Source organism: Hibiscus syriacus, unplaced genomic scaffold (genome assembly GCF_006381635.1).
Source record: "Hibiscus syriacus cultivar Baekdansim isolate YM2019G1 unplaced genomic scaffold, ASM638163v2 tig00110160_pilon, whole genome shotgun sequence".
Classification (NCBI taxonomy): domain Eukaryota; kingdom Viridiplantae; phylum Streptophyta; class Magnoliopsida; order Malvales; family Malvaceae; genus Hibiscus; species Hibiscus syriacus.
The window spans coordinates 730,677-740,958 of record NW_024062608.1 but is presented as its reverse complement, the minus strand read 5'-3'; the positions used below and the strand labels follow the sequence as shown (position 1 = coordinate 740,958).

General features: G+C 35.0%; 2 protein-coding genes across 4 annotated transcripts; one reads left to right on the top strand and one right to left on the bottom strand.

The window, feature by feature from the left end:
• The first annotated feature begins 1,281 nt into the window (after positions 1 to 1,281).
• Positions 1,282 to 5,492, top strand: LOC120216370 (G-box-binding factor 1-like). 2 transcript variants are annotated; one of them, XM_039213815.1, is made up of 12 exons: positions 1,282 to 1,605; positions 2,681 to 2,848; positions 2,973 to 3,020; positions 3,152 to 3,241; positions 3,341 to 3,430; positions 3,543 to 3,700; positions 3,810 to 3,864; positions 4,014 to 4,062; positions 4,313 to 4,512; positions 4,714 to 4,791; positions 4,888 to 5,013; positions 5,141 to 5,492. In XM_039213815.1, the coding sequence occupies exons 2-12, from the start codon at positions 2,786 to 2,788 to the stop codon at positions 5,210 to 5,212; spliced, it is 1,029 nt and encodes a 342-aa protein (XP_039069746.1). In that variant the 5' UTR covers positions 1,282 to 1,605; positions 2,681 to 2,785; the 3' UTR covers positions 5,213 to 5,492. The 2 variants fall into 2 exon arrangements, with proteins under 2 accessions (XP_039069746.1, XP_039069747.1); XM_039213816.1 differs by lacking the exon at positions 1,282 to 1,605 and having other exon boundaries at positions 2,157 to 2,848.
• Positions 5,493 to 5,802: 310 nt separating this feature from the next.
• LOC120216369 (scarecrow-like protein 15) lies at positions 5,803 to 8,035 on the bottom strand. Of its 2 annotated transcripts, XM_039213814.1 has the most exons (2): positions 7,677 to 8,033; positions 5,803 to 7,631 (listed from the first exon to the last, which is right to left on the bottom strand). In XM_039213814.1, exons 1-2 carry the CDS (start codon positions 7,744 to 7,746, stop codon positions 6,037 to 6,039), a joined length of 1,665 nt encoding a protein of 554 aa, XP_039069745.1. In that variant the 5' UTR covers positions 7,747 to 8,033; the 3' UTR covers positions 5,803 to 6,036. The 2 variants fall into 2 exon arrangements, with proteins under 2 accessions (XP_039069745.1, XP_039069743.1); XM_039213812.1 differs by having other exon boundaries at positions 5,803 to 8,035.
• Between the last annotated feature and the right edge of the window lie 2,247 nt (positions 8,036 to 10,282).

Genomic DNA, 10,282 nt, shown 5'->3' with positions numbered 1-10,282 from the left:
ATTAAATGATATGATTCAAGCGTTTGAGTTTTGTTTAAGAAGTTTAAACACAATTTTAAAAAATACATCCAGAAAATTATAATATCACATTAATAAGAAAAATAAATCCAACTTAAATAAAAATAATTGAAACAATCCATAACTTTTACTAATGTATTAAGTAATTTATATGGTATAAATTCAATATTTATAAAATGACATTTAATTTTTTTATATTCATTTTGTATTTAGTTTAAGTAGCATAATACAAATTATTTTAATTAAAATTAATAGTAAAATAAAATTTTAATTACAATTAAAGCGTTAAATAAGATATTTTTTATTAATTTAACATGTAATATCACTTCTTTAATGATAGATAATAGTGTTATGCACATTTTATAATAAAATCTAAAGTTTAAAGCCTATTATATAACTTTTGAAAGTTTAATATCTAAATTGATCATTTTAATATAATTTAATGTCTATTTATTATAAAATTAATAATGAATATCAATATTTAACATTCATTCTAGAATTTTCCCTGCGCTCATACCGTATTTTGCATTGAGTGAAGACCGAGTGGCTATGGGAGGCCGTGTTGGCGGTGGTTAATGAGAGTTAGTGGAAGTTTGATTAGTTTTTTAGTTATAGGTTGTAAAACTTATTAATTTATTTAGAATTAAAGCTAATTCAATTAATTATATAAGTATGAAAGATTAAATATATTATTATATTTATTAAAATAAATGTTATACCGTTGTTTTGTTAATTATTTTATAGTAAATGATTGAAAAATAAATTAAAAAAATTGAATGATTAAAAAATATTTTTAAATAAGTAGATTAAAATATATAAACTTAAAAGTTATATAATTATTCTTGTACTGTATCTTATATTGTATTCGAATAATCTCTGGCAAGTTATAACTTTAAGAACAGTTAGTAAGCTAATAATTTGTCGTTATTGTAATATAATACGTACATTATTTTTGTTGTTATGTGCAAAATTAGTTATCCTTCAACGATAAAGCAGTGCCAATGAGAACGAGATCAGGGGTTAAATTACTGGGAGGATTACATTTACACATATAAAGAAACAAATGGGTAATATTTCAGTGACGTGGAAGCCACGCAAGCCCATACCCAGAAACGAGCAGAACAAAAGCCTCAAAAGTCAAAACCCAGAAAAGGACATCCAGAAACGATGTCGTGTGAAGCGAGATCTTTTTTTAATCGCTTCTTTAATTTAATGATGAATAATCAATCAGTGATCCAGTTGGCTGTTATTGTCATAAAACCTAATCCACTCCTACATATCCCACCTGTCTTCCCTTTCCCTCGCACGTGTCAGCTGCGAAACCCTAACCCCCTTCCCCTCTCTCTTTCCTTCTCTGATCTCACTATTTCCACTCCACCTACGCACCGACCACACCGGATTATTCCCCCCTCTCTCTTTTTAAGACTTCAGTAACAACAACGATCTCGTCGTACTTTAAATTTCCGTACGCCGGTTGTTTGTTTCATCATTAATTCTCAGCCGTCGGATAAGGGAAGTGGAAGTGGAAGTGGAGTGGAAGAAGAAAGCAAAAACGAATCTCTCTCTCTCTCTCCATTGTCTGCTTTTGTAAGTGTTCCGGTTAGACTTCCACCTCAGTTTCTTCTTCAACCCCAGGGAAACAGTTCTTTCTTTTTTCCTTCTTATTTTACTTTGGAATCTTACTTTATTTATTTATTTTTTAATTTTAGTTACTTATTTGACTTTTGTTTGAGTTATGGCTATTGAGCATCTGTGTGGGTTTTGGCTTGAAGATTAAGATTAGCTCTTGATCTTTGGAGAAAAAAAGGAGTTATTTAGCAATTTATTGATAATTGTTCAATACATGGTCTTTTTTCTCTAACTTCGGAAAGGAGATTCACTGATTCCAGCTGTAATATGTCTATTTTTGGCCAGCCTTGGATTTTTATATAATTTATAGTGAAGAATAAGAGGACTAAAAGTTGACTGGCTTTAACTCTGGTCTATCTAAATCAGACACTGTAAATTTTGTTGTGGGGTTTTCCCCATATATTATTTGTTAGGTTGGATCTTTTATGGCAAGAAATTAGAGGGGGGATCGTGTTTTGTTTTTGGAAAGGTAATTACGCGAATTGAAGAGTTACTTTCTATTTTAAGGTTGTCTGTTTACATAAGGATTGTTGTCATATGTTCTAAGCTCTGCTTTGTTTTCCATATTAATAAAATCAATTACAATCCTGGTACTTTCACTTGTTTGAACAAGGATAAATGTTTTATATTTTAAGTTAGGTTTATGGAAGATCAAAATAACTGAAGATCTTGATATTAAATGAGTTTATTTCTAAATTTAGCTCTTTTGATGGTTATTAAGGTATTCCAAGCTGGTATAGGATGAGATATGGTGGTGTATACAGTATTCTTGTGATGATCTTGTCTGCAGCTGGATCATTATCTTTCCATTTTGAAGATGATTCATGATAATTTGGTGATACTGAAATTTGCATAGATTTATGTTCCAAGAATCGTGTTTTGGCTCGTATAACATAAAAACCTTGTGAATACTCTGAAGTGGTCACGTTTATCTGCTTCTGCATATCATGAATTCTGAGTTGTAGTTGCTCCCCCCTTCTCTTTATTAGCTTCATCAGTTGATATTTTTCTTGTTATCTTCTATTTCTGGCAGACAGGGTTACTTGTTATCAGCTTCTAGGGTGCTTTATAAAGTTCGTCAAGGATTTACAGATTTCATTCTTACTTTGCTGAAATTCAGAGGTTTACAAAAGTTATTATGGGAACTGAAGAGGAGAACTCACCTGCCAAGCCTTCTTCCAAACCTACTGTTTCAACACAGGTCTGTCATTGTTGCCTCTATCCCACAAATTGGGAAGAACAAACAATTTGCCCATTTCACTCTTGCCTTCTCATCACTAACTCATTGATGAGTTTTACTGACATTTTTCTCTTTGTACTTATAGGAAATGCCTACAACACCTTCATATCCTGATTGGTCATGCCCGGTGCAGGTTTGTATACTTTAGTACGTAAATCCTGGAGTTTTATTTAGTTCTTTTAACTGTTGCTCTTGTTTAGGGAATCCTAAAAGATATTGTCATGTAAGTGATTATTCAATCTTACAACACAACTTCTTGTTCAGGCTTATTATGGTGCTGGAGCTGCCCCAGCTCCCTTCTTTGCCTCAACTGTTGCTTCGCCAACTCCGCATCCATATATGTGGGGAGGCCAGGTGATACCGCTTTTGAAATCTCCATTGTACACCAATGTGTTGTTTTCTTTTATATTTGATCAATGTTCTTACTTTCTTTTGCTTTGGATGATCTTTTAGCATCCTTTAATGCCTCCATATGGCACTCCAGTTCCATACCCAGCTATGTATCCTCCCGGGGGCGTCTATGCACATCCTCATATGGCCCCTGTAATATTTTCTTTCTTCTTTCTTTCTCTGTTTGTCTCTTTTTTCCATTTGTATTCCTTTTGATTCACAGTTATAAATTAAATGCCCTTCCTCTTGGCAATTTTTTGTATAGGCTCCAAGCGTTGCACAGAATAATACTGATCATGAAGGGAAGGATGCTAATGGGAAGGATCGAAGTGCGGCCAAAAAGTCAAAGGGAACTTCAGGAAGCAAGGCTGGAGAAAGTGCAAAGGGAGCTTCTGGCTCTGGAAACGACGGTGGCTCTCAAAGGTGCACTAGGCTTTTGATTTTCACATTCATTCGTAACATGGGTTTTGGTTAAAAAGTTTCTCCATTTTTTCTGCCATGTCTTTTCTAATTCTAAGCATTTTCTTAACAGCGGTGAAAGTGGTAGTGAGGGTACATCAGATGGAAGTGATGAGAATAATAATCAAGTATGTGCACAAATATCATTACTAATCGTTATCATGGATACCAAATGCTTTCGAAATTCAGTTTCCCTTGTCAACATTGCTTACTGGCTAGCATTTTAATATGATTAATTGTATTTTCTAATGAATATGCGTCTTTTTTTCCCCTTTAGGAACTTGCTACTGGTAAAAAGGGAAGCTTTAACCAGATGCTTGCAGATGGTATATTATGCTTATAAAGTTTCTGCTTTTATTTGTCTGGAAAAAAAGCTTCAGATTACTTTGAAATATGGTTTTAATTTATTGTTTTAAGACAAAATTACTTCCTTGTGACTGGGAGTGAGTGACTAAGTTAATGAAAATTGAAAACCAAATTGAGAAAGAAAATTGCCAAGTGTGTTTTTTGGGTGATGAACTCGGTTGATTTTTTATACCGTGCTAGTTTTCTACTTACAAATCACTCTTATTACAGCCAATGCACAGAGCAACAACGCTGGGGCCATAGTTCCTGGTAAACCAATAGTCCCAATGCCTGCAACCAACTTGAATATAGGGATGGACCTATGGAGTGGATCCCCTGCAGCCACAGGAGCTGCGAAAATGAGACCTAACTCGTCTGGTGCTGTAGCTGCAGTTCCTACTGGAGTTGTGATGCCCGAACAGTGGGTTCAAGTATGAGCTTTTTGCGGTTCTTTTTGTTTCTTTTTTACATGTTCATATTACTATTTTCTCCAATTTCGGTCCAATATTCTGTCCCCGAGTTGTTAAAATTCACCTTAGTCCTTTAAGGTCTAGCTTTTATTTGCTCCCTTTTGCATCCTTTCAATCAGCTTGAACATTTTGGATATGACATAAGGTCTAATGTTCTTCCAGGATGAACGTGAGTTGAAGAGACAGAAGAGGAAGCAATCTAATCGGGAGTCTGCTAGAAGATCAAGATTACGCAAGCAGGTACACTGGTATTATCTGTTTGTCTACCAAATGGCTCTAAAATTTATCTCCTTATTCGAAACCCAACATCTATAGCTTGTATTGCGTTTTCCATAGGCCGAGTGCGAAGAGCTACAAGCCAGAGTGGAGAGCTTGGCAAACGAAAACCATAATCTTAGAGAGGAACTAAAGAAGCTTTCTGATGAATGTGAGAAGCTTACATCAGAAAATAGTTCTATTAAGGTATAGAACAGCATTGCGCTCGCTATTCTTCATTCAACGATAGTGTATTAATAGTGTGTTGAGATCACCTCAAGTTGCAAATTCTCGAGTCTTTTATCGATAAATATGTTTTGCTGCTTCATAACAGGACGAGCTGACGCGGATATGTGGACCTGATGCGGTAACTAATCTAGAGCAAGGCAACGAAGGGAAGAGTTAATAGGAAACCTACAAGAGGTAACAGGGAGCCAATGCAGTAGTTTCTTGGCATCCAGGAACATTATTTTCACCATGGATTCGGTTTAGTTACTAATCTATACCCTTAACCCGTTATAGCTGTAATGTCTATTTTTACAAGCAGAAAGATGCTTTAACCAGCTTTCAAATAGTTGTATTGTTTGTAGTTTATTGGGAGCAAAACGATAATTGGGGATTGATTCAGAGTATTTTCACTTTTGTTTGGAATACAAGGTTTGATTTTATTGCGTTTCTTTACTGAACCAAATCATACTTCAACTGTTGAGATTTAGATAAAGATGTTGGATTGGGTTTTGAAAACCTCATGAAATTTCTAAATTTTTGGTAATATACAAGCATAAGTGTACTATTCCCTTGTTACATGAAAATCATTGCATCTGCATGCTCCTGTCCAAACAAGATACGCTTTTGGTTAGTATATACTATATAACCAGTGTAAATATATATTTACTATAATTGTTGGACGTAGTAGTAAGATATTTTATATTAAAAAATTAAATTTGAATTATAATTTTTGAAAATGATTTATCAAAAGGCAAGGCAGAGAAAAAATGAACAGAATTTACCCCTTGGATACATGAGTTTTTGGTACAAGCATTACATGGAAATGGATTATTATAACGTTATATGATATGAGGAAACTAGGCAGGCCTAAAGGCACTCTCCATTCTCGCGGCTTTTTTTTACTTGCGATAATTAATTTACTACAACTGAATTTTAATTACCCAAAATAGAAAAACCATGTAAAATACCGAAATTCTAAATCCAGCTAGGCTAATTTCATATCTAACACCTCCATGCTGACGTGGCAACCAAGGCGCTCTCGTACCAGCAAAGAACCAACTCAGCCTGTCGTTTAGCCACGTGGAATCCCCGAACTTGGACCCTCCCTAACAAACACTCTGCTTGAAACTCCGCCAACTGACTCAACTGCACCGCCCTCATCCCCGCCCCACGAAACCTCTCCCTCCATGGAGGCGCAGTACTCCTCGCCGCTGTCTCTACGGCCGCCAATATCCTCGGCCGCAACAACAACGCCTCAATCTTCCTTACCCATTCCTCGTTCGCCACCGCCGCATCCAATGACTCGAACATCATGGCATAGAACTCCAAACTGTTGACAAAATTCTTTCTAAACGATGTCGTCCCAGACTCCATCCACACCTCACTGTCTACAAACACGACGATGCTCGGGTGAACCCTCCGGAGATCACTCAAGAACGGTGTCACGTCTAAGCTGAGACTTCGGAATATAGACGGAGACAAGAGGATCGCCGTTTTCTCTCCGTCGATGAACTTAAAAGCTTTAAACGACAGCATTTCAAAGCTTCGAAGAAGAACGAACTCAATCTGGAACCTTAACTTAAGGTCTTGAGCGAACTGAACAAGGTTGTCTTTAATAAGCCTCGTCTCAATTGCATATTCCTCAGGAACCACCGCAGTTATACGAATGAACTTGCAAAAGTGATCGCTTCTTTCGGCCATTTCTCTCATCAAAGAAGCGTATTGGACTCCCAATCCGATGTCGAAATCAATTATGTGAATCAACGGTGCCGGTCCATCCAGGGATTCCAGGAGAGCTTGATTGGTCGTGAATTGGCTGAACATGGGGATAGGGTTGATCCCAGAGAAGGCCTTGTAGGCTTTGATGGTTTGAACGATTTCATTCCATGAAGACAAACGAGTTGACCGAGTTGATCCGGAGAGCAGAGACTGGAGGGCTTCCTTGAAGTAAAAAGCGGCTCTCTGTAACGGCTTCCCTGACGGAGATCGCAGCCGCTGACTGATCCGCGCCAATATCACCTGCGCCAGTTGCAATTCGTGGGTTTCGAAACAATCCGCGGCTCTTACCAACTCTTCTATAAAATCAAACCCCAAATTGAAATTGCCAATATTATGAAAACCACTACTAGTAGACATATCAAGGTAGCTATTAGTGTTAGTACCAGCAGTAAAATTACTTTTATGAGATGGGTTTTGATTTAAACCCGAATAAAAATCGTAAAGATTGTTAAACTCAGAGTGAGGAGTAAACTCGCAGGAGGTGAACTCGGGAAGGTTCTGGATATGATTCACGCAGGAAGGAGTAATAGCTTGAGGAGGAATAGTTTTGATAGGCGGTACTGATTCGTCATCTAATCCCAAATCTTTCATGATGGAATCCCAATCCATGTTTCGTAGCACATGCTCGTCCCACTCAACAGGCGCATGACGGTGATGAGGTGGAGGATCGGATACCACCATACAATTAGAAACATCGGCCGGATTAGATGTCGACTTTTTGGGCGCGGGACTTGGGCTTCGACGAAGATCAAGAACCGAAGTTGGCTCATAGCACGAGTTTGGCACACTGTTAACCCCGTGGAAACTTATGTTCCTAGCTGTACTATTACTATTACTATTACTATTAGTAGTAGTAGTAGTACCAGTATTATTGTTGTTAGGTTTAGGGCTTTGACAATGGTTGCTTTGTGGAGAAGAAACCGGGACTCTCATAGCTTTCGAAAGAAGAAACAAAAACAAACAAGGTATCTCTTTTGTTTGCTTGGATTTTGGGATTAATTTGGAATTAGGGTTTGAAAGTAGGAGAAGATCGGAGGCAGGGGCGGGGGGATTTCAGAGGATATAATTGCAGGCCTTTTATATTTGCATGGGGGTATGGGTGGAAGCATGGATGAGGAATGACATATATACATGCTGGAGACAATACCAGACCTTTCTTTTCCATCAACTATGATGCTTCTCGCTCAAGCTTTTGCTTTCTTACATGGTTTTTCTTTTGTTGTAGGATTCCCACCCTTACATTTTCTTTTGCTGTTGTTTCTTTTCAATCAAGATCCATTTTTTTATTTATGTCAAAGTAAAAAAAAAAAAAAGGTCCATCTACAATAGTCTTTTTTCTTACTGTTTCCATATAATTTTTATATGATTTATATTTATATAATTTTATTACTATTTATTTTATCTTTTTCGTGTAAATATGAAATGATAATCATTAAAAGTTAATTATGAGTGAATCAGCGATATTAAAAGGGGAAAAATAAGATAAATGATTTTTACTTATTAAAATCATAAATATCGTAACAAAAACTATTCCTACAATAATTCAATTTTTACGTGGCACGTAAATTGATGATGCCTATATAAATACCAATTATCCAGTTGTATAATAAATAATTAATGAAAGGTCTCATATCAAACATCCTCTTATATAGTAATTAATGAATTAAGTATTGAGCTTTAGATGATGAATTATGTTATCTAACTATGAATTTATTTTGCTGAAAATTCCGAGGAAAATGAACTATAAAACCCTAATGCTAAACTTTTTTTAATTATTGTATAAATAGACATGCGACCAACATGCTTTCACGAGAAAACAAAGGGATTAAAAACTACAATATCATAACATAATACGTCCAAACAAACTGAAATTTAAAAATTATCTGTAATGTTGTCTGATTTAAAGTTGGTCAAACAAATATAATATGTAATGTTTGAACAAAAATGTTAAAAAATATGAAGATTGGTGTTTCATTAACTGCGAAGGAGGTAAATAGAATTTTGATCCGAAGATGACAAAAAAGTCAATTTTGTGAGTTAAAGTTTCTTTTTCTTTTATTTTGCCCCCACAAACACCAAAGACAAGCACACCCACCCCCCCGTTCACATCACCTAAGAAAGGGGACACTATCATAAAGTAATTTCGAGGGTTGAGAGAGGCCACTTTTTATGAGTCTCACCTCTCCATGATTGATTTGTAAATGCATCTATCTTTTTACTTTTAATCTGATGAAGGGAAAAATCTCTTTCCAATTAATGGTCTTATTTTAATAAATTGTACAAGACCTCTTAAATCTTTGATTCATCCCTATTTATATTATTTTTAAGTATGAAATGTAATCGTATTTACTAAGAAGAATGTTTTTTTATATTAGTTAAAAGTATCATTTTCTTAACCATGAATCAAACAAGTAAACATTAAGCTACAACCGTGTGAATTTTAATTAAATGTTAAAATTCTTAGTTGATATCAAATACGAATAAGATACAACTTGAAACTAGACATGAATAGTTCTCTAGTAAATAACTTTTCAGCTTTGTGGTGACTAAAAGCCTTCATTGACTTCTTAATCAACATGTCTTAGTTCAATCAACCAAATCTTTGAATCGCAAGAAGTTGAGATATTCAACATAGAATCTCCACCGATTTTCTCGAGAACCAAACAACTTCGAAAGAACGACGAGTGATCACGCCGTAGAAGAAAAAGCTGAGGCTAAGGCGCTTCCCCAGGGAAGAAAAAGCAAATCAAATTCTTGAAATATATATATATATATATATATATAAAGAATAGAAATAGAGCGTTCACATTAGGTAATAAGCACGCAGCAGCCCTGTCGGCAATCATCTCTCTGTTCAAAAAGGTTTTTAAAAGGAAAAAAAGGGTAAACTACATAAATAGTCATTAATATTCGAGTAAGTTTTTTTTACTATTAAAGTTTGAAAAATAACAAATTGATTGTCAACATTATCGATTTATAACAAATTGATCGTCGTTAATAATCATTGTTGCAGTAATAGAATACTGATAGGGTAGTGTTAAACCAATGACATGACACTATTTTTTTACACATTTAACTTCCTAAAACTTTAGACTAGTGTTTTAAGAAAAAAATTGAAGATAAAATTTCTCTTCTTCTCTATTCTTCTTCACTTTCTCTCTCCTTTCTACTTACAAACCATACGAGCTACAAAGATTTCAAACATTAGAATCTACACAATGGATTTGGAAAATTTAAGAGCTATAGCTCTCATGATTTTTAAGTAGAGAAGAGAGAGAAGAAGAATTGAGTAGAAGAGAAACTTTTTTTCTTCAATTATTTTCTTAATCATTAATCAAAAACTTTGAAAAGTCAAAAAATATATTTTAGGTGTTTAATGCTATCACATCAGTATTCCATTATTGCAATAACGATTATTAACGACAAATGATTGAATTATTATAATTTAATAACATTAATGATAAATTTA